Source organism: Benincasa hispida, chromosome 9 (genome assembly GCF_027475165.1).
Source record: "Benincasa hispida cultivar pf3 chromosome 9, pf3_genome.v1.1, whole genome shotgun sequence".
NCBI classification, from domain to species: Eukaryota; Viridiplantae; Streptophyta; class Magnoliopsida; order Cucurbitales; family Cucurbitaceae; genus Benincasa; species Benincasa hispida.
The window spans coordinates 88,710,757-88,734,654 of NC_143486.1; the positions used below are offsets into that span (position 1 = coordinate 88,710,757).

The following is a 23,898-nucleotide window of genomic DNA, read 5'->3' on the forward strand; positions in this document are numbered from 1 at the left end:
CTTACCTCAATCAAAAGCTTTCTAAATGACTAACCTGATTTTTTTGTTTTTAGATCAGTGTGAGCTCGAGAGAGAAAAGAAAGATGAGAGGGGAACGATTTCTGATAAAATCTTGAAGAAGAAGATGAAGATTTAGTAATGCATGAAGGGTAAAGAGGAAGAAGAAGATGAACACCACTTTTAACATGGTTTGACAACAAAAAGGCCTACATCCACGAAGGAGCTGGAGTGTTATTCAATCTTGCATAGATCTTGAAGAATACAACAGATAAGTAGCTAGGAGTTTTTCTTTTTTCAGTATTTTTATGATACTAGCTAGGTTTGTATTTATAGGACTTTACAAAAGACAGTTATAACATAATGTAAAGTTTATTTCATACATGTTTTCTTAACAGTCCAAATTTAAAAGTTAGATCAGCTTAGTTTAGAGATAAATATCATAATGTAAACAAACAAAAAAGTTGCATTGGACATTTGTCAGTCACAAATTATGTCATCTATTAGTTTGTTCATTGCTAATTATATATATTCATTGATATTTTCTTTCTTAAAATTTAAATGCAGTTTAGGAGAAAAAAAATATTTATATACGATGGAGAAAAGTACAACCATATCCATAATGATAATCAAGTTGTGTTGGGTATAAAATAAGGCATGTCTAGGGATGGTAACCGGCCGAGGCGGAGTGGGGATGCAGTCCCCATCTCCATCTCCGTGGATATTTTTAATCTCGTCCCCACCCTATTCTCCATTTTGGGGGTCGAGGAATCCTCGTTCGAGGATTTGGGTCTCCACAAGAAAAAATCTCTGCTTTTTGTTTTATTATTTTATTATTTTGGCCTCGTTTCGTAACTATTTTGCTTTTTGTTTTTGTTTTTAAAAATTAGTCTATGGATACTACTTCCACCTTCAAATTTCTTCATTTGTTATCTACTTTTCACCAACGGTTTAAAAAACTAAGCTAAATTTAGAGAACAATAAAAAAGTAGCTTTCAAAAAGTTGTTTTTGGAATTTGAAATTTGATTGAGAATTCAACCATTGTACTTAAGAAAGATGCAAATCATGGTAAGAAATGTAGATGATATAGCCTTAATTTTAAAAAACAAAATGGTTATCAAACGAGACCTTTATTATTTAAAATTAACTAAATTTAGTATTTACATAGAAATTATAATTTTATGTACGAAATTACTATTATTGTTACATAGATTTGTTTAAATTAATAATTAAAACTATTTTAATCATTTTATTATATATTTAATAAAAAATAAATTTATTATATTAGAAAACTAAAATTAGAAAGAAAAAAAAACTAAAACAGTAGCTTTGTTTTAGTTGTTTATATATATATATATATATATATATATATATCAACAATTAAAAAAATTCGAGATGGGCGACGGGGGTCAGGTTCGAGGTCGAGGATGGGGCGGAGATCTCCTCCCCGTCCCCGCCTTGTCCCTGACCGACAACCTGATTTAAATCTCCGATTTGACCCATGTACCCAGTCAAATTGGGGATTCCCCATCCCGATCAGGTCGGGGACTAGTGGAAACACGACCCCAGAAAAAAATTTGCCATCCCTAAGCATGTCATTTTATTTGAATCACATAATATTTTAGATTTTATTTTTATTAGTACACCAAATATAAGGGAAAAAATTTAAACATCCTTGAAACCTTAACAACATTTGTATTTCATTCCTATTTTAAGGTTGAAAAAGGTGATAGGATGACTTGTCACTCGTTATGTTGATGTTAAACAGAAAGCACTGACAACAACTGTAATAACAAAAATACCAACAACAAGTAAAGGTACATAGCAGTTGGTAACCCAGTTCGGTGATAAACACCTGCATCTGGGGGGCAAAGTGCCTAGGAAAAATAATCCACTAATATTAAAGAGTTAAACAGTTTACAACGTAGTACTTATCTGTAATACACGGACTACTACAATGGCTCACGTAGAGCTTAGCTTACATGTCACCTAGGCTCACCCCTAGATGTGAGACTCCCTCTCAATTGAACTTAGGCTCTCTGTAAGTATGTTAATATTAGTGTCTGACACATTGGCACTTGATAGTGTGTGAGCCTCCTCTTAATTTGATTATCTTCCTCTAAAATTAGCGAACTTCCTTCACTGACAAATCTTAAATCCTTCTAAGATAGAGAACTTCTTCTCTGAAGCTGAGTCTTAGGCTCTCCCTAAGATTGAGAATCTATTCTCTGGAAGCAATGGCTTAGGCTCCCCCTAAGACCATGAAACTATTCGAAGTGTCGCACTGAACGGATGAAAAATTTACACAGTAGAATAGTAAACAAACGAGTAAGAACACGATGTAGAATAGTTTGACCGAAGTAAAAAAATCGTCTTACTAGATTAAAAAAATGCGACAACCCTAAAAGGTATGAAATACTCACTTGAAATAATCGAAACCAATAAAGGAAATAAGTCCTCATTTGGAATAAAAAGTCACGCTTCAAAAAGGAACATAGTGGACTAAATATCACAGTCGGATAATTCTAGATAAGGAAAAATTCTGTAGGAAAATATTATGATATCACAACTTGATGTTAAAGCTTTAATTGAGACATTTGGAAAAACACTACCTTAAAGAAAATTATAAAGCCAACAACTAAAATCTCCAACAAACTCCCTAGCCTATAATTTTTTTTAGGCAGAACAAAGAAAACAACTATCATTCAATAATAAGTACAAATGTTTGAAGGAAGGGCTTGACAAAAATAATAACATCAACAGTACAACACATAACAAGCTAAAACATATCAGTCCCTAGAGTAAAGACAAAAAAACAAAAAATAATCATGAAAAGAAATCAGACAGAAACCTCCAAACACAACTAACCGAAACTGACCACCAAACCACAAACCAAAACTAACCACCACTCCTCTTTTCTGGCTGAAAAAAAACACCCAAAGACATCAATTTCATGGTTGAGAAGAGAAAGCACTTGCATCCCTAGATAAAACGGACCATATGATTAGTAAAACCTCATCCACTTCAGCCTTTCTTTCCTGAAGTTGGCACATCAAATACTCAAGACCACGAGATTCAATGGAAAGCAGTTGAAGAATACGACCACCAAAAGAAGAAGCTATTAAAGCTCGACTTGAGCCATCAGGATGATAAGGTGTCATGGTAGTATCTAGATCAATAACATGGTGACCCTGCAAAAGTTTAGGGTTGATGGAAAAGAGACTTGGAGATGGTCCAACAACTTCTAAAGCAGTGAGAAGACCAGGCTTTTGAGATAATAAGATACCACATATAAGGCGAGGAAAATAAATAGGCAATTTTTAGAGTTGTGGACCCAATGTGATGTATAATCTGGTTGATTACAAACACACCATAATTGAACTGTGCTCTTGTCCCAATATGATACATCAAAGAAGAAAAAAGCAATGGACAAACCAGATTTGTGTGAAGAATGGCACCAATAATAAATTTCAATCCTATGAAGAAGGGCATATTTAACACTCAAAGCAGTTGTAGACAGCTGACTCTTTCATGGCCAAGTGGAACGAGCCTCTCCAATCAACTCAAACACCAAATCTCTTGAGAAGGGCGTTCTTCTCTCACATTTTCAGGAACATTACAACAAAGAAATTGGTTGATCACAACAGTAGAGAAGACAAATACATGTCGCCTAATATGTATTCTGTAAAAATCTGGACGAGCTGAATCTGCAAATTTCGAGGGAAGATTCATAATGAATTCACGTACCAACTGAGGATAATAAGGCCCCAAATTTAAAACAGTTCTTTCAAGACCAACAGTTTGAATTAATTCCATAAGCTCAACATACTCTTGAGTATAATCAGATAATTCTTTTTCATCCACAATATTACGTTTAACAACATACTTCCATAGGCTTGCACTCTCTTCAATGTGAAAAAAGACCCTATCTAAAGGCACAAGGGAAGCATTAGTCATAGATGGTTGCTTTCCTTTATTCTGAGTCGTGGCTCTAGTGATATAAACATAGCATGTAGCTTCTTTGTCCGAGCGGCTCTTGAGACTCTACTCAGAGGCTTCCTCATAAGTGATGTGCTTAGAATCATTATTAGATGACTCAGAAGAGGTATCAACACCAACATTACCATCACCAGTAACACCAGAACCATCAACAACTTTCTTAGAACGAAGAATAGCAATAGGGATATTGTTTTCATCATCAGAATGGGTAGAGAAGGGAGAATTCTCAAAACTCGGATCGTTGGATTAAGTGGCAACCTCAAAATTATCAACATTTTTCACATTCCCAGGAGTCGCAGAGGTCAATAAATTAGCTTTATTAGGATTTTGATCCGGTAAAATGGAAGACTCATACAAAATCTTGACATTTTCTTCAATAGTTTGAGCCTCATCACTAGGTCCAGTGCCAGTAACAGCCAGAACCATAGGAGAACTTTGCAAATTAATAACATTGAGTACAAAAGAGGCAAAAATGATATTTTCAACAACAGACTTTAAAACAATTTCATCAAAAGCATTTACACCTTCAATTTCTTCTAACTCAGCAGCAGTTTCAACATTATCACGTACCGATATTTCAGTTGAAGTAGGAACAGACTAATGTTCAGATTCATGACAATCCGGAATAACAACATTAGAACACAACTCAGTGGCAAAAGTATAAACAACCATATCAGTAAAACCAGAACCAGATTTAAGATTGACATCATTAACTAAACTACCTTCGGAAACCCTAGCATCTACATGAGCTTTGGCAGAAGGTTCAACTACCTTTTTAGGGTTTCTAGGCAAAACGAAATATTCATGCATGTGATTAGACTCACCACTAGAATGGGTTTTTTTTTTTAACAACTTTAACATCAACCCCAATTAAATCAACCATCGTTAAGGACGATGAACTTACCTTTTTTCCTCTTTAGTTTCGGATGGCTGATTGGCTTCATAACTTTTTTTTTTTTTTTTTTTTTTTTTGTTGAGGAAGGTGGAACTCCAACTTCCTTAATTTTAATAGGAAAACCCCACACATAAACACCATATTTGTTTGTAGAGGACAATGGAACTTATTCTATAGCATGCATCTTACGCTTGGCTTTTTTTTGTATCTTACCATTTTTCTATCAGAAGTGTGAGTCCCTTGACAAGTACTCACCATTGTAGATGACTTACTAAGATTATCAAGAACACAGATTTTGAATAGAGGCAGTTGAAGGAGAAAGAAATCCACGATGTAACAAGGAAACCTGTCACGATTAAACCTCCTGTAATTTTAATTCTAACAAAACTCTGAAGATAAAACCTAGTTGAACTTCCTTGAGTTCTCAACACCCATAATTAAGACAGTTAGTTGTGTGATCTGCCTTATTGAGATTCTTTATTGAACGGCCCATGACTTTAATTGCTATGCCTTGAAAACAAAAAGGCCTATAGCTACCCTAAGGGACTCAAAACGATCAGCATCAAAAGCCTTGGTAAAAATGTCAGCTATTTGATTTTTTGTGTTGACGTGTTCTAACACAATCTATTTACTTTCAACAAGATCACGAATAAAATGGTGTCTAATGTCAATATGCTTAGTACAACTGTGTTAAACTGGGTTTTTGAATATATTAATCGCACTCATATTGTCAGAGAAAAGAGTCATGACATCTTGTGAGACATCATACTCCATCAACATTTGCTTCATCTAAATTAATTTAGTACAACTACTCTATGCTGCAATATATTATGCTTCAATCGTAGATAAGAAAATACAATTTTGTTTCTTGCTAAACACGAAATCAAGTTGTTCCCTAAGAGGAAGCAACCTCCGGATGTACTCTTTCTATCCTCTTAGCTACCTTCCCAATCGGCATCACAGTAGTCAACTAAAGAGCTATTGGTATGAAGGGTATACAATAAGCCATAATCGCTAGTCCCATTTATGTATTTGATCATTCTTTTTGCATTGAGTAAATGACTGTTTTTAGGACAAAATTGATATCTAGCACATACACCAACGACAAAGGCAATGTCAGGTCTACTGGCAGTCAGATAAAACAAACTCCCAATGATACTCCTATAGAGACTCTCATCAACTTAGTTCCACTGGAGTCTTTTGACATTTTTACATGAGTTGGAGCAAAGTTCTTTTAGCACGGACACTTTTAAGACCAAATTTCTTCATTAAATTCTTGGCATATTTGCTTTGAGTGATAAAGATTCCCTCATTCAGTTGCTTTATTTGAAATAATAGAAAAATAAGATAGTTCTCCTACCATACTCATTTCAAATTCATCATGCATTTGTTTTATAAAGAGCTCAACCATCTATTGAGACATTCTTCTGAAAACAATATCATCAACATAAATTTGAACACTCACAATATTTTCATGAGATCTCTTCACAAAGAGAGTTTTATCAACTCCTCCTCATCTATACCCATTGTTGACAAGAAATTGAGTTAGACACTCGTATCATGCTTTGGGGGCCTGTTTAAGGCCATAGAGAGCCTTATTGAGTTTATATACATGCTCAGGGTGAGAAGGATCCATAAATCCTTTAGGTTGAGCAACCACTTCCTCATTTAGAAATCCATTCAAGAAGGCACTTTTCACATCTATTTGATATAATTTACTTTAAAAGACAAGCAATGCTGAGTAAGAGTCTGATGGCTTCTAATCTTGTAACCGGAGTGAAGGTTTCATTAAAATCTATGCCTTCAACTTGTGTATATCCTTGAGCCACTGACTTTATTTCTGGTCATGTTTCCATTCTCATCAGTCTTGTTTTTTAAAATCCACTTTATGCCAATAACATTCACAGATTCAAGCTTGAGGACAAGAGTCCAGATGTCATTCCTCACGAATTGCCCGTGCTCCTCTTGCATTACATTGACCGAACATTCATCTTCAAGAGCTTCTATAACATTTTTTGGTTCAATAGGGGAAGTGAAGCAAATATTACTAATCATGTCAAGGTAATTGATTTTATCCTTTTCTTCTGGTCGACTCCTTCATCAAGGTCCCCAATAATATTACTAAGGGAAGGATTTTTACAAGCCCTGCTGAAAGGTTGCTTGTTACTAGTTGTTGCCTGCTCTGAGGTATTTTGAGTAATTTCCACTGGAATTTCTAAAATCATGTCTGACGACATGTTAGGCACATTAGTATTAACAACTGGAGTGATAATGAGATCTTCTTCTTCAATAGAAAAAGAATCAGGGGATGCAACATCATCATCAATTACAACGTTAATGAACTCCATTACAGTATGAGTTCATTTTTTGTGGACACGGTAAGCTCGACTATTTTTGGAAGATCCAAGAAATATCCCTTCATCAAACATGGAATCCCATTTTCTTCTAGTCTCTCTATAAAAAAGAATGGAATAGACACTTCTAAAGACATGAAAGTATTTTACATTAGGTCTTCTACCTCTGCATATTTCATAAATAGTCCTTGAAGTTCCTGGTCGTGAGACAACTCTGTTATGTATATGACAAGTCGTGTTCAGTGCTTCTGTCTCAAAGTGATATGGTAGATGCTTTACATGTATCATCATGCGAGTCATCTCCTAAAGAGTTGTGTTTCTTTTTTACAATCTCGTTCTATTGTGGTGTAATAGGAGTTGAAAATTCATGGTGAATTCCAACAATCTGACAGGACTCAGTAAATTGAGAGTTTTTAAACTTCCTACCATGATCACTTCGAATACGTATCACATTCATGTTTGGATTGATGTCCTTGATCTAGTGTATCTCATGGTTTGTAGTTTTTGTTGACACAAATTATTTCTCTAATAAAATCATAGGTGTTTTATTTGACATTTAGACAAAATTAATTCAATTCAATAAACTAAGATCCAAGGTTATATGATGTATTTAAACAATATGTGGTTGACATACAGGTGGTTCACGTTCAAGTAATAACCTAAAAGGTCTGCAGTAAATGGATGAAAGTTTGGTGTCTTATCCTAGTAACACTGCAGATACAACCCATTTTGTAATTGTTACATGAGATATAAGTGTTACAAACAATATGAACTATATTGTTCATGTAGTGACACGTGAGTGAGGGTATCCTGTATAAAGGAGTTTATCATAGACTAGACCATGAAATAATTAGTTTCTTTTTGTAACATCGTTACTTGAATAAACTAATATTTCACTATGATGACCATAGAAGACTTGATCTTAATCCTAAGTGAGTTGTGAACTCTTATTTATGACAATAGTCCTTTGATCTGTATGGGTAAGAGTGATCATGATAGCCGGCTCAACAAGTCTAACATTTTAGGGATTTGTCTAATTAGAAAGCTGGGAACATAACTATACAAGATGAAATTCACTTCTTCCCATTTCTTGGTAAAGTAGATAAATTATTCCGTTAATAGCTGGTTTTGGGTCTTAAACAATAAAGCCTCAACCTCTCATTGGTTCGAGAGGTGTTAGTTTATAGTTGGACTATAAACTATTTTTTCATTAGAGAAATCGGTGGTACTTAGGGAGTTAGATATAACTGTAGGGGTAAAACGATATTTTAACCCAGCTGTAGTTATAAGCATTTGTGAAGGGTCATCCTCTGTTGATTGGTTATATCCATGGACACAGAAATATATTTATAGTGTGAAGAGTGAAGCTATCAGCCTTTAGTGGAGTGATTGGTAGGTAATGAATATTGATGAATTGGATTAAAGGAGTTTAATCAATTTATTTCATATCATTTGAACTTCCAATCTGTTGGTCCATAAGGTCCCCTTGCTAGCTCATAAAAGAATATTAATGAGGAATGATCTGAATTATTCAAATCAAATGAGGAAATTTTATATTAATGAGATTAATATATAATGGTTAATTATAGATATGATCTACAATCCAAATTATGTAAGAAACATATATTTGAATAAGATTCAAATATTAGATACATATGAATTAGATTCATAAAGAGATGTATACATATAAATATGTGATATTTATATATTAAATATGATTTTATATAGTTAATTAATTAACTAATTAATAGTTGATTAATTGATTAAGAAATAGTGGAGAATGGAGGTTAGCATAAATATATGATATTTATGATGATTAATTAAATATATATTAAATAGGATTTAATATATGGTTATTTAATTAATGTACCAATTAATTAAATAATGATTATTTAATTAATTAGTACTAAGGGCATAAAAGGAAATTTTTGGAGAAGAGGTTAACCCTTCTCCATATAAATACATCCTTATAGCCATTTTAGATAAGGTTTTGATATCACATAAAAACCTAGCATCCACCTTTACTCTAACTTCTCTCTAGAATTCTCTACCATTTTCCTCCTCAAATTTCTTGGAGATCACACTTCCAAGTTCTTTGAATCCTAAAGAATAGCAACATTGGTGGTGTCCTTCTATGTTGAAGAAGTTCGAGATTATTAACAACCGTGGAAGAAGAAAACTAGAGGAATCAACAAAGGTAAACTGTGATTTCTCCTATTCTTCCTTTTTCAAGCATGCCTATGTTTTCTTTGAATATTTATCCTAAAATTACATGTTTTATTTTACTATTTTTGTTTCTTTAAAAATCGAATTTCTAAAGCAAGGCGTTCACACGCTTCTGCTTAGGATTCGATCCCTTCAATTCAAATACTTCTCACGTTGTAGTTGAAGATGGAAAGCATGAAAATAGAAAAGGTATTTGATTTTTCACAAAGGAAACACACCTAGATGTATCTGAAGAAGTCATCAGTAACAACTAGAATATATCGTTTACCTCTCAGACTCGGATTGCATGAGTCTCATCAAATCCATACGAAGAAGTTCCAGAACACGGGAAAAGCTTGAGTGTTTGATTGCTTGTGTGAAGTATGAATTTTTTTTACCAAATAGACAATCTCCATAAATAATTCCAGTAGAGGCTGATAAAGAGAGAAGACTAGTTATAACATTGGTTGTAAGGGCCTTCTAAATTGTCTTCATGCTTACATGTCCAAGTTGTTTATGCCATAGGCTTACTTCATATTGTTAGAGAGATAACAAACCTGCGAAGTATGATCAAAACTTCATAGATTATTAAAAACCCAAACCTGTCATAACGAGAGCTTTGACATCATCTGTGACAACATATTTGTCTTTAGTAAGCTCACATTCAATCCTGGCCGCACAGTTGGTTAATGCTAATAAGATTGATAGTAAGCCATTTAACCAACATTACATCTTTCAATGGAGAAAGACTCAGATAATTCAGTTTTCCTTTCTCATTGATTTTTCTACAAGTACCATCACCAAATGTGACCTTTTCAAAACTGACAAATTTGAGATTAGACAAATTGCTTTTTTCACCAGTCATGTGCCTAGAGCTTCCACTATCAAAATACCAGTCACCTTTAGCAGAGGATCTAAGCGAAGTCAAAACCACATTACATTTGTTCTGAACATTTCTCTCTCTCCACTCCTATTTGACTTTTGTCTATTTTTTGTAATGGTTTTGTGAGAAGTAGGAGCACTTCTGGAATAGGTAGGTCTGTATAGAATCTTGAATAATTAATAGCAAAAAGAATGTTTGTGCCCCACCTTTCCACAATAGTGACAAATCCATCTTGGTCTAGTCAAATAATTATCTTTCAATACAACGTTGTTGATAGATGTACTTGTAAAGCCATAAGACTCTGGATCAGCATGATAAGAAGGATCTATAGACTCAAGTTCTACAATATCATGATCATTTTTTGTATACATCAATTTCCAAAATTGATTCAAGTTAAATAATTAATTGACCAAATTTCTTTAATTAATTTATTAAATAATAATTTAATATCAAATATTAAATTAGTTCAACGTCTACTTTTAAACATGAATCCTATTCATGTAATTTAATATTTAAATCAATATTTAAATATTATAAACTCTCTAATTTCATTTAATTTTGATAAATTAAACGTTAATTATATCAAATATAATTATTCAAACCCTAATTACAATTTGAACACTTCAAATTCAAAATCCTAAATTCAGTTTGAAAATTTCAAATTGAAAATTAAATTTGAACACTTCAAATTCACTCAATTTACTAATTCAAGGTGTTCATGTTTTACAAGCTAGTAGAGGGACCTTATAGACCTACAGATCATGAGCTCCAACGATTTAAGATTAATTGGCTAAAACTCTTTAGGCCAAATTAATCAATATTTGTTAACTATCGAGTTACATCACTATAGCTCGATAGTTGCACTCTTCTCACTGTAGATATATTTGTGTCCACTTGATTTAACCATAATCAGTAAGTCGATCCTTCACAGGTTGTTTGTGATAATAGCTAGGTCAAATGTTGTTTTACTCCCAAAATTACATCTTACTCCTTCAGTTCCACTGATCCTCTAATGAACAATCGGTTTGTGATCCAATCACTAAACTGGATCCCTCTCGGGCCAATGAGAAGGTGTGGCCCCTTGTCAAGATCTAGATTCAGTACTTAAGAGAACAACCATCTTATCCCTAAATCGAGCAGGCGTGAATTCCATCTTACACCCTATGTCCCCAACTATCTACCCGGTCTTACCCCTGAAATGGGAGGCTTATTGAGCCGACACTGTTGAGCCAACTCTCACTTATAAAAATCTAAGGATAATTCTGTATAAACAGGAATTCATAGTTAGCTCAGGATTAAGATTGAGTTACATAGGTCATCTAAGCGAAATAGTCAGTCTCAAACAGTAAACAACGTTATGAAGTAAGAATGACTTATTTCTTAGTCTAATCTTATGCAAACTCATTGCATAGGACGCCCTCACTCCTCATGTCAATACATGAACGAATCAGGATTACTTCATTTGTAGCATGATAGCTTGTAGAAATACAAGCTATTGCAGCCTTTTACTTAGAATTATGAAGGTTGATAAGCAGAACATGCGTTAATTTTGCTAAGAATTCATATGGAATAATGAGCTTGCGCTGATCATCACTAAAAATCCTCACTAACCCTATATCATGCGTTATCTTGCGTCAAAATGTTTATTTTTGTAGTTGTCGCAGGAATCGATCGCATGCATTGATCCCAAATCATCACAAAGTTGATTGCATGCATTGATCTTAATGAAGACAAATTGGTCACATGAAATGCCGCAACTACAGTGATAATCATGATAGGAGGACGATCGCAAAGTGAGTGGAATGCGTTGATATTTTAGAAGAAATAATCGTGAATGCATACCTTAGAAGTATCTAAGAGATAAGATCATGATGACATTTCACCTACCGTGACAGGAATGACAGTGATTCAGAGTGGGATTATCAAAGCTGTCGGCGTTAAGCTCTATAAATGGAGCCTTGGAGTCCAAATTCAAAGCATCCGGGACTTCTACCTTGGGTAGATTCCTGTGATCACGGACGAGAGTATGAGCAAGAAATTCTTTGAGAATTATTCACTTCCATAACTTCCTCCAATTGACGAACGGTGCTTCGCCAGAGATAGATCTCGAGAGGGACAACTTCTCGCCCATCTATTGCACCACCTACAACCTTGACACACATCTAATGGAGGCAAGAGATTGCCTACATCTAGTCATCCATCTCTCTTCTCACCTCTGTATTATATTACATTTTGGCTTAAAACATTAATATATTTTGTAATTAATGCATCTATTTAATTCCTTCAACATCATTTTCATCATCTTCTTCTACTCTATCATCTTTGTCTTTCACCGTAATGAGTTAAGTGCAGATTGCAAGAGTTATTGCATACTTAATCATACGGCATAGAGATATGACGCATGTAGCAAAACACCAAGAGGTGTGCGTTGCGCGAGTATAGTGAGTCAATCCTGTTTGCTTAGTGCGAGGCTATTGCAATGTTTGTTTATGAGCGGAGTAGCTATAACCAACTGCCCGAGAGGGTAAGTAGTGAAACTTACTAAGCAAAGTAAAAAGTGTTCATAGAGATAGGAATAACCTTATGCTCAACGCAACCATGCGTTATAGAGATATAAAGCATGTGGCTAACCACCGTGTGCGATGTGTTAGTGTGGCGAGCTGGGATTACCCTTGCATCCAAACTTAAGGATTTGGTGATATCTCCTCCACAACCCTACTTCTCCATGCACCTTATTATGCGTTAACAGTTGCCATATTTCTACCGATTTTCATAGTCAAACTTAAATTGTTCAGTCTGTTTAGCTAGGAGTAGGAGTAGCGATAGTAATCAACATTCCTTCTTTTTATTTGTATTCCCCGTCTCAAACGCATTACTTTACAATGATCTTTTAGTTGTAAATCCCCGTGTTTGACCTTGGATCATCCCGAGAAACTTGTGATCTCGTTATACTGGGCGAGAGAGCAAGAAAACTTGTGACAGGAACGCATGGTCATCACATACACGATTAACGCATAATGCATATTCTTTAAATCAACGCATGATCAGCACATGACCATTGGCGCATATCAATTAACACAAACAAGTTAAATTGTCCCTCACATCATAGCATCTTACCGCAAATTGTAATAACTACAGAGTGGGCCATATCCGATAGTGTTACCATAATAAGGTACCCAACCTTATTTGTATACTATAGACCGTTTTGGCTATTTACTTGTACTTGATCCATCTTTATGTCTCCACATAGAGTTCAAGTATTCATATAATAGCCATGGATCTTAGTTTATTGGATTTAGTCTTTACAAATGAAATTTACGAATTTAATAACAACTTTATTAAATAAATGTTGAATAACACCTTTATTAATACTAGCAATAATCGTTTGTAGCTTGTGGTATTACTTTCTTATTACCTTCTTTTTTATCACATAGTAGTACTAATATTGCCTTCTGATTGCTTATTGATTGTCATCTGATTACCTTCTATTTTTTGTATTAGTTAGTAGTTTCTGATAACTATTTGATTTTCTTCTGATTGACATCTGATTAACTTTTTTTTTATCACGTAGTTAGTAGTTTATGATATTGTCATCTGATTGTCTTCTAATTGCCATTGGATTGTTTTTTTTTAATCAAGTGGTTAGTATTTTTTTTTTATGATAATCATCTGACTAATATTTTTTTTTCTCAATTAATAGTTTCTAAAATGATGGACATGATCACGACCGAAACCAAACGGCGGAATGAGTTCTACATCTCCATGTTGCTTTTTTTCTCCCTCTTCGTCCTCCTCCCTGTTTCTTTCGCCATTGCAACCTCCTCCTTCTTCAACCATCGCAAGATATCGACCATTAGAACTTCCTCTTGTTCCACTTCAAACTCCACCTATGTCGTCATCTTCAATGTTGGAAGCTCCGGTAGTCGCATCAACATCTTCTATTTCGATCAGAACCTAGATCTCCTCTTCATCGGTTCAGAGATTGGGGTTTTCTCACAGGTACTTAAATAATTCACAACTCTCTCAAAGTCTAATCTCTAATGTCATCGATTAATCCATTTCCATTGCTCTTGAGATAAAACCAGGACTGAGTTCATACGCTGATGATCCTTAGAAAGCCACAGATTCTTTAATTCCTTTACTATAGAAAGCAGAAAACATAGTTCCTTAGAAACTACAATTCGTGACGCCGATTCACCTAGGGATTTGTAAATCCTTTGTTCTTAAGTTCCTTCACTCGATTTTTTTTTTTTAAATTGTGGCGTTAAATCAGATCTCTATGATATTAGACGATGGTGGGGCTTAGGTTTTTGGAAGGTGATAGATTTGAGAGGATTTTGGAAACGGTAATTAATAATTCGATTCGATTTGATTTGGTTGGAAATGAAAATTGATTGTGAGTTTGATTTTAATGTAGGTTAGGGTTCTTCTGAAATCGAAGAGCGAATTTAATGCTAAAATTTCCTCAATTTTTGAATGTTGAAAGTAAAAGATGGGTGGTTTCAAAAATCGAAGACATCATTACTAAATCCTATTTTTAATTTGATACAATTTCCCTAATAATTTAGCCAAAATTTATAAATCTTAAAATAATAATAATAATTTTTTAAAAAAAAAAAAAAACCGCTAAGAATAAAGATCAAGATTTGCTTTCAGCCGCCAAAAAACGCCCATCTTCGAATACGAAAACGCCGGCGGAGACTGGAGCGGCAACGCATAAGGTGCAATGATGGAGTTCTCAAACTCCGATCCAACTCTCTGGAGAGAAGCTCTCTCTTCGTATTCATCTCAAATCGAAGCCCTAGGCAAGCCCAATTTGGCTTCTCTCGATGATTTTTACCGAAACGAACTCCCTCGTCTTCTCCACAAGCGAAACCCTAACCCTTACATCACTACTTCTGAGCTCTCAAAACTTATGCAATGGAAGCTCACTCGAGGAAAATGGAGGTTCTCAGTGCTCTTTATCTCTTTCTTTCCATTTAGGTTTCAACGATTACTTAATCATCAATGATTTTACGAATTTCAGGCCGCGTCTTTTGGACTTCGTTTCATCATTGGACGAATCGCTCGTCAAATTGGCTTCTCAGAAGGCCTTCCAATGCCTTCCTGATATTTTCAAAGCCGTGTCTGAGCTTACACCGCTCAAAGGCGTTGGTCCGGCCACTGCCTCGGCGGTTCTGGCTGCCTACGCGCCGGATGTTGCGCCTTTCATGTCCGACGAGGTGAAATCAGGATATATGTTGATGCAATTAGATTATCAGTAGCCATTGATTTCTGCAATTTAAGTAATATTTGTTTCGCTTAGATTTCTAACTTATGATGGTGAAGCAGTAGGCTATGGAGGCGGCTCTTGGCAACTCCAAGGATTATTCGTTGAAGCAATACTTATCATTCGCAAATAAATTGCAAGATAAAGCCAAGGTCTGTTAGCTATTTCTCCAATCAATCCCCTTTCTTCGTGTATTATGTGTGGAAATTAAGTTCATTCCTAGAATCCAACGAATTGAGACACATTTCTGTTTCCATCCTTTCAGCCTTCAGTCAACAATTTCTTTGTTTCTTGACATTTACATTGCTCTGGTTTGTTTTGACTTTCTGCGAACAGAAAATTCCAACAAGAAAACAAATATCTATGAAATCAAATCTCGCATTGATTAGGAAAGGGAATGATCATGGGTATATAAACAAGAACAATTACCTCCATTGGTATGAGGCCTTTTGGGGTGGTTCCAAAAGTAAAGTCACGAGGGTTTATATCCAAAGTGAACAATATCATACTATTATGGAGATATGTGGAGGTCTGTTGTCCTTATCAATTAGTATAAGAGCCTTGGTCTAAACCTAGTTGTATAGGTAAAATCCTCAAATAACGAACAAAGAAATTTATTGAGCCTCTGGGTAGCCTTGTGATTTCCCCTACCTTGATAAGAGCAAGTGTGATCCATGCTTATGCTCGTGTGCTTTATTTGGATGTTGACACGAGATGACGGGACGTGCCTTGAGATAAAAGAGTAATTTGACTCGAGATGAACTAACGTCTCGAGATAAAGAGTAAGTGACCCAAGATGAACAGGAGGTGCCTTGGGGTTTAAAGCAAAGCTCTCATGGTTGGTTCGAGGGGAGGCTCAAAATGGTACTTTGTTCGAGATGAGGATTGCTAGGAGTGCGAAAGGAGTGCGAACAAAATCCACATTAGTTGGGGAAGAGAATGATCATGGGTATATAAGTAAGGACAATTATCTCTATCGCTATGAGGCCTTTTGGCGTGGTTCCAAAAGCAAGGTCATGAGAGTTTATACCCAAAGAGGACAATATCATACTATTATGGAGATATGTGGAGGTCCATTGTCCTTTTCACACCCTTGTGTTATATATTTGCTTCAAGGAAAATCAACTAATAGAATGTTGATAAGAAAATGACTACAAGCAATAGAAATAAAGAACCAACACTTCCAACATATTCTAGCGGGCTGAGTATCCTCTTCCAAGAACCAAATGTTCGTCAAAATTCTCCACACCCCTAACCATACTCTCATATTATTTATAACCCAAAAGACTTAATAAACTTAATGTCTAATTACTAGAATATCCCTTAGTAGTAATCATACTAATAATACTAATATTTCCCCCAACTAGGGCTCTCACACTTAGCTCTGCAAAGATGTTCCTCAAAGCGATGATACAGCTCCGCATTCTAAAACGTTTCAAACTGAGTTCGGAAAATTTGAGTGTATAATATGCAAGCATAAGTTATATAAATCTAGACTTGTGTGACTTTTGTTTCATTTGTGAATTTGTAGTATGTAAAGTTCTATATTTAGTATAGATTGTTGATTTATATATATGGTTTGTGTATGTTATGAGATTAACATCCATGGAATGTGGAATAAACGAAGGCACGAGCTAAATACAACCTTGATTTCTACATCTTAGACTACAAGCTTAACTTAAAGTCAAATATTCTAATTGTTCAAATTTTAATTCCCGACATTTGCAGGAATTAAGCTCAGAAGGAGAAATTTTCACACCATCGGATGTAGAGAGGGCTCTGTGGAGTAGAGCTATAGGGGAAAAATTGAAAGGTCCAAAATCAGAATTAGATCCCAACAATGGAGGCAAAACTGGAATCAAAAGAAAGAGAAAAACTTCCAAGTGACAGCCCTACCATTGCTTTTGAGTTTTTTATACTTCTGGTTTTGGACATGCTGTTGAAGCTCGCCTTTCAGGTTTTTATTCATTACTGCAACAATCCAACTCTATTCCTAACTTACAATGTGAAATTGTAAATATTGCCTTGAATATCATGTTTGATGGCATTCCTCTATTGTATTTTTCAGCCTTTTCTTTGGTAGAACATTTTCTTAAATTACGTCGGAGCTTGTACACAAGACCTCTTTGGATTTTCTTACATGCATTTTGGAACTTTTTTAAATATAATTTAAAAAAAAAAGTGATTGGTTAGGACAACTTTCACCATGTTTCATTTTTGGTTTCTTTGTTTTGGCTAAAAAACAAAGGAGTGATCGGCTAAAATTCACTTTTGAATAAATTTTTTTATACCTACATTTAAACAGATTATTGAGAAAAAAAAATTATCATTCTACCTAATTATTTCAAAAGTAATTGTTTTTTTAATCAAACATTAGCTTCTTCTTTTTTAGTACAATTGGGATAGAAAATTCGAACCACAGATCTCGTGATTACTAATACACTTAGATGTCAACTAAGTTTTGCTTGGTTTGACATCAAACACTAATTTTATTTTTTTAAGAAAACGATTGTAGTCATTTTTAGATATTTACAAAGTTAATATTAAATGTGCTCTTAATTTTTGTAAACTATAATTTTAATAGGGCATTCTAGTAAGGATCAAGTCAAAATGAGCATGGGTATAGTTAAAGTGGAACAACTTAATATAAGTAAAGCTAAACTTCATCAAGTATGTATATCAACAAGTTAGAAGTTCGATCTTCCATCTTCTCAAAATCGACACAATCTCAAATATAGTGACTAAACTTGTAATTTAACTAAAAATAAGTTAAAAATCATAATTTACCGAAAATACATTTAAAATATAAATAAAATGTCTAATTTATTTCGCTGCCCAACAAGAACCAGCCGGCCCAGTAAATGAGCCCAGAGGCTGATTCGGTGTTTCTATGAGGCTCATCATTTCAACACATTAGACTCCTACACCATATTACCATCTGAGATCTTTATATTATTAACATGGGAGGATGCAAGTTGGTTGACGGTGTCGACGTGTCGTGTTTTGATTCGGCTTTCTCTTGCTCCCGGTAACAGGTATGTCACGCAAAAGTTCCTGTCTAGTCTTTGGCGAAATGGTTCGGCAGGGACTATAACGTACAAGAGAAAACCGTTGAATTGAAGCCAAGGCTGCGGGACCACTTGAATTCAACTTGTACAAGTGGGTACAACTCATTGGCTCCTCCACCTACAACCCGGACGCCACGTCGGTTCCCGCGTTATTCCCTCTCTAATAGTTCAATGTTTTTATTTTTTAACACAAGCGCACCGGCGGTGAGGGCATATTTTCCTCCGCCGCGAGCGCTTAATTTTCTCCAAATTCCCTGAGAACCTCGTCCAAATCCCGGACGAGGGATGACGATTCTCGTTTCCGCCGACCGCAAGTATCGGCGGAGCCCTAAAAAGCCCTTACTTCCTGAGAAATGCGACCACCAGGAGGCGGTCGAAGTAGGGTTAGATGGCGCGTCCTTCTCCGGCGCCGTCTTCAACCTCTCGAGCACCATTGTCGGCGCCGGAATCATGGCTCTCCCAGCCGCCGTGAAGCAATTAGGTCTAATTCCAGGCTTGGTCTTGATCATGCTCGGATCGACTTTGACGGAGTTGTCAATTGACTTCATCCTAAAATTCTCTCGGGCGTCCAAATCCGTTTCATACGCCGGCGCCGTCGGCGACTCTCTCGGAAGCGCCGGACGGACCCTCTTGCAGGTTTGCATCGTGGTCAATAACTTGGGCATGCTCGTCGTCTACATGATCATCATTGGTAGGTCCCATGACTTTGCTCTGTCAATTTTTTTTCTTTTTCAATTCATTGTATTATAAATTAGGCTTATGTTAAGAGCACGAATTACGTTTCCCAGTTTGTTTGCCAAGAAATTTGGAGTTTGAAGCTCTATAGCTCAAAGGCCTGACCCAGAAATTTAGAAGCCAATTAGTGAGAAAACTTTACAATATTTCTAACTGTGTTCAATCTCCTTTCTTACTTATTTTCTGGTTGTGACTTGCTTGAATATATGTGTAAATATATTTTAATGAATTTAAAGACGATTGAAATGGATTTGGAGCATGAATTAAAATAGATGGGATGTTTTTGCAGGTGATGTGTTTTCAGGAACATCGGCAAATAACATCCATCATAAGGGTGTAATGGAAGAATGGTTTGGTCAACATTGGTGGACCAGCCGCATATCTTTAATGCTGCTTACGACGCTTCTGATTTTTGCGCCTCTAATATCCTTCAAGCGTGTAGGTAAGCTAGCCACTATATATATATATATATATATATATATATCGCCCCTTTTAATTTTTAGAATTGAAAGGTTATATAGAATGTTTAATTTATTTTACCCTATACGACCCCACAACTTTTCTTTGTTACTCGTGTCAATTTTGTTTTAGACTTTAGTTTCCATTTTTGAAATTGATAGAGGTAGTTTGAGGCACTGAGTTGGTTATTATAGTTTATGAGTTATAATAATTTGTATTTATGGTTCAAACTTTTTTAGTCAAGGTTATAATAGTTTGTCTCTAGGGTGCAAATTATTTTAGTGTGAGTTGCAAATGAGGAGAGAGGATGATTACATAATAATAAACACTATAGATAATGAGAGTATTCAAATAGTCTTACTATAACTATAATGGGTTATAATAATTGGGAACTTCAACTATTATAATGGAAGACTCAAACATCAAGTGAAATTGGGGATCCAAACATCCTTTACTGCTTTCATTCCAATTTTCTTACTTATTTGTAAAGGAATATCTAAATTCTTAAATAAGTTTCAAATACAAAAACAAGTTTTTAAATTATTTTTTTTTAGTTTTCAAACTCAGCTTGTTTTTTGTAAACATTGGTAGAAAGTGGATATTGAAACAAAGAAATCGAAAATCAAATAGTTGTCAAACAGGATTTGAAAAAAACTGTTTACTGAAGTTGTTTTTTTAAAATAAATTCTGGTGAAAGTTGTCATTGCCATTTGTTAGATAATTTCTAATCTATTTTATCCATTGCTACTTGGTTGTTTTTACAATTGGGTCAGTATAGGACCATTTCAATTTCCAATGGTTTTATCTCTGTAAGATCAAAAGATGCTCCCTTGTCGCTTTATGCAATAACCCTCCAAAAAGCTGGCAGTTCTGTAATATGTGACTGTGAGGCAGCACCATGACAAAGAAGTCGTTTTTGTTATTATTACTTTTGGCTTATTACCAATTCATATCTTTTATCCAAATATCATACAGATCAAGGTTACTAGAAACTAAAGGCCAAACAATTATTTTGAGATTCTTTATTTTTTCATACTCATTTCACTGTTCACAATCTTGTGGCTGTGGTCACCATTTCACTTTCTGAAATCTGTCAAATATAAGTTCTCACTTGTATTCAGGCTGTATTACTGCTATGGGAGATTTGTTTGAGATAGATTATATTTGTTTGGTATTTTTAAAAGCGTACTAATGAACAATGAAATTTCTTCTATTTAGGATCGTTTCGTAGTTTACAAAGTCATTTCAAATAGGTCATATCTTACTGGTCAATTGGGCTTCAAACTGGAAAATTTGTAGTCATTTCTACTCACTTTTATGATCAATGTTGTTTTTACTAGATTCCTTGAGATACACATCAGCTTTATCAGTGGGCTTGGCCATTGTCTTCGTGGCAATCACTGCTGGAGTAGCAATTGCGAAACTGATGAATGGGAGTATTGGAATGCCACGTCTGATGCCTAAAGTTACTGACCAGGCATCATTTTGGCAACTTTTTACCACTGTTCCAATCCTAGTCACTGCCTATATCTGTCAACATAATGGTAAATTGTTTGTTTTTATCTCGTCTTGCTTTCCGATAGCAACAATGTTGTTGGTGTAAAACGTGTTTTGAAGTATTTAGAAAGTCATTCCAAACACATTCTAGGTGTTACATCTATGCTTTCTTTCCAAAATAATCCTTGATAGTTTCCATGTCTCTGGTGGTAAGTTGATTTTCGATCATTGCATCAATATGCATATTTTGGCATAGTTCGGGGGATTTGTGAAGATTTATGTTTTCTTTTTTCTTAAGCTGACTTGATAAGGAAATCCGAGCCCTTTAGTTAATTATTCTTATCTCACTTTGACATCAAAGTTTCATGATTTCGATATAAGAACTTGTTAGGTATCCAAAACACAGAAAATACAAAAAAAAGAAAAAAAAAATACTAAAGATAAATATATTGCAATATTAGTAATGAAGTTGCAATATAATAGTCTTTCGAGAGGACCATCTCTAACTTTTATGTGAGCACTTTTCATAATGCCAGTATATATTTGTTGAAGGGCCTGCTCAAGCATAGCTCGATTGCTTAAGTATTAGGTCCTCCCTTAATTGGTTGTTGGTTCAAACTGTTAATGCAAAATCCTCTACACGGTATGATATTGTTAAAGTGGTAGTGGTTGGTAAATGTTAATGGTACATGGTTTCTTATTGGCGGTATTTAATATTTTATAACAAGAAACTGGTTAATGAAAACAAGGAAAACAGTTTGCACCACATTTGGAATTGAAAGTTTGATGTGATTGATAATGAGTTAGTAACTTCTTGAATTGAATTTTTTGCAGTTCACCCTATTGAGAATGAGCTAAAAGATCCCACCCAAATGAAGTCAATAGTTCGAACATCTCTAACAATATGCTCAACTGTATATATCACAACGAGCTTCTTCGGATTTCTCCTGTTTGGAGACCAAACGCTGGATGATGTACTTGCCAATTTTGATGGAGATCTTGGACTTCCATACAGCTCATTGCTTGATGATGTTGTAAGAGTGAGCTATGGCATCCACCTGATGCTTGTATTTCCCATTGTTTTTTTCTCCCTTCGCCTCAACATTGACGGTCTGCTCTTTCCCTATGCCATACCTATTTCTTTTGATAACCGGCGATTCTTCTCAATAACTACAGCTCTCATGAGTTTCATCTTCATTGGAGCTAACTTTGTTCCCAGCATCTGGGATGCCTTTCAGCTCACTGGTGCCACTGCTGCCATCTCTGTTGGGTTCATTTTCCCCGCTGCTCTTGTCCTCAGGTAATCAAGAATTATCAAGTCGATTGATTGAAACATATAAATGATTTCTGAAGTGGTGATATAACTAAGTTTACCGTAACTCATCAGCTTAAGCTTCTTAGGTTGATTAATGATTAAATATAGTGTTAGAGCAGAAGGTCTTATGTTTGAATCCCCTATAATGTCATTTCCTCTCCATAAGTGAGGGAGAGCATTGAGGTGTTAATATGATTAGATTCACTGTAACTCATTAGCTTAAGCTTTTAAGTAATTCTGACGTCGATGCTAGAATAGAACTCTCACACCTGCATTATTAGTTTACATGATCTTCGTTATTCAATCTTTTTCTGGAGGTTAGGGAGGCCTTTTGACACTTATTTTCTGGACATCTCCATGACATTTCTTTTTCTTAGTCTAGTGATTCACATTGCACTGGCCTAAAATCTAAACAAATATGAGAAAATTAATCTGTTTCCTATTTTGTTCACATGATATTGCACTCAATATTTATCCATGTGATGTGAACTGCACAGGGACACTTGTGGGATAGCATCAAAGAAAGACAGACTGATAGCATGGATAATGTTCCTATTAGCTGTTTTGTCAAGTATTGTCGCAATCTCATGCGATATCTATAGTTCTTACGTGATCAAAAAACACGCTTGACATAGAAGAAGAAGAAACCGTTTTCTCATGCCAACTCTTCCGCTAAATGATCGAGGCTCAATGTCAACATCAGAGATGCACAGAAGAGCCATTTTTTAGATTTTTCGTCCCATCAAAAGCCAGTTTGGCTGGGGCCTTGTTTGTAACAAGTAACAACCATATAAGCAAAATGTTGATTGATATATTGTAGGAACACTTGGTAATTAAAACCACAAGGTGCCGTTGTCTGAGAAAGATCTTCATTGGCCTCACTCTTGTGGCCGTTGGTTGGCCCAATATGCACAAATTCTACTGTCAAGTCCCTTGTGCACTCAATTTTCTGGGTCCGGTAGGTGGCAGGTTTCTGTTTTTGGCATGTTCTTTTGTTTGATTAAATAGAAAAAATCTTCAATGATGAAATTGATTCAAGCTACTTACTAGGAAAGAGCTTCAAATATATATATTTTTTATTATCATTATTGTTTTTGGAAAAATGTTTTTTTAGGTCTTTTAAGTTTTGGGTTTAGTTCAATTTGGTCCTTAGGTTTCAAATTGTTACATTTTTAGTCCTTAAGTTTTGACTTTTGAGTTTGATTCTAATTTGGTACCTAA

At 35.1% G+C, this 23,898-nt stretch overlaps 2 protein-coding genes across 3 annotated transcripts; both read left to right on the forward strand.

The window, feature by feature from the left end:
- The first annotated feature begins 14,982 nt into the window (after nucleotides 1–14,982).
- On the forward strand, nucleotides 14,983–17,703 carry LOC120086335 (DNA binding protein). Of its 2 annotated transcripts, XM_039042930.2 has the most exons (4): nucleotides 14,986–15,281; nucleotides 15,361–15,556; nucleotides 15,669–15,755; nucleotides 17,332–17,703. In XM_039042930.2, the coding sequence occupies exons 1-4, from the start codon at nucleotides 15,061–15,063 to the stop codon at nucleotides 17,488–17,490; spliced, it is 663 nt and encodes a 220-aa protein (XP_038898858.1). In that variant the 5' UTR covers nucleotides 14,986–15,060; the 3' UTR covers nucleotides 17,491–17,703. The 2 variants fall into 2 exon arrangements, with proteins under 2 accessions (XP_038898859.1, XP_038898858.1); XM_039042931.2 differs by lacking the exon at nucleotides 15,669–15,755 and having other exon boundaries at nucleotides 14,983–15,281.
- Nucleotides 17,704–18,789: 1,086 nt separating this feature from the next.
- On the forward strand, nucleotides 18,790–23,541 carry LOC120084439 (amino acid transporter AVT6A-like). Its single transcript, XM_039040217.2, has 5 exons — nucleotides 18,790–19,362; nucleotides 19,696–19,848; nucleotides 21,206–21,409; nucleotides 22,197–22,662; nucleotides 23,175–23,541. Exons 1-5 carry the CDS (start codon nucleotides 18,957–18,959, stop codon nucleotides 23,305–23,307), a joined length of 1,362 nt encoding a protein of 453 aa, XP_038896145.1. The 5' UTR covers nucleotides 18,790–18,956; the 3' UTR covers nucleotides 23,308–23,541.
- Nucleotides 23,542–23,898: the final 357 nt, after the last annotated feature.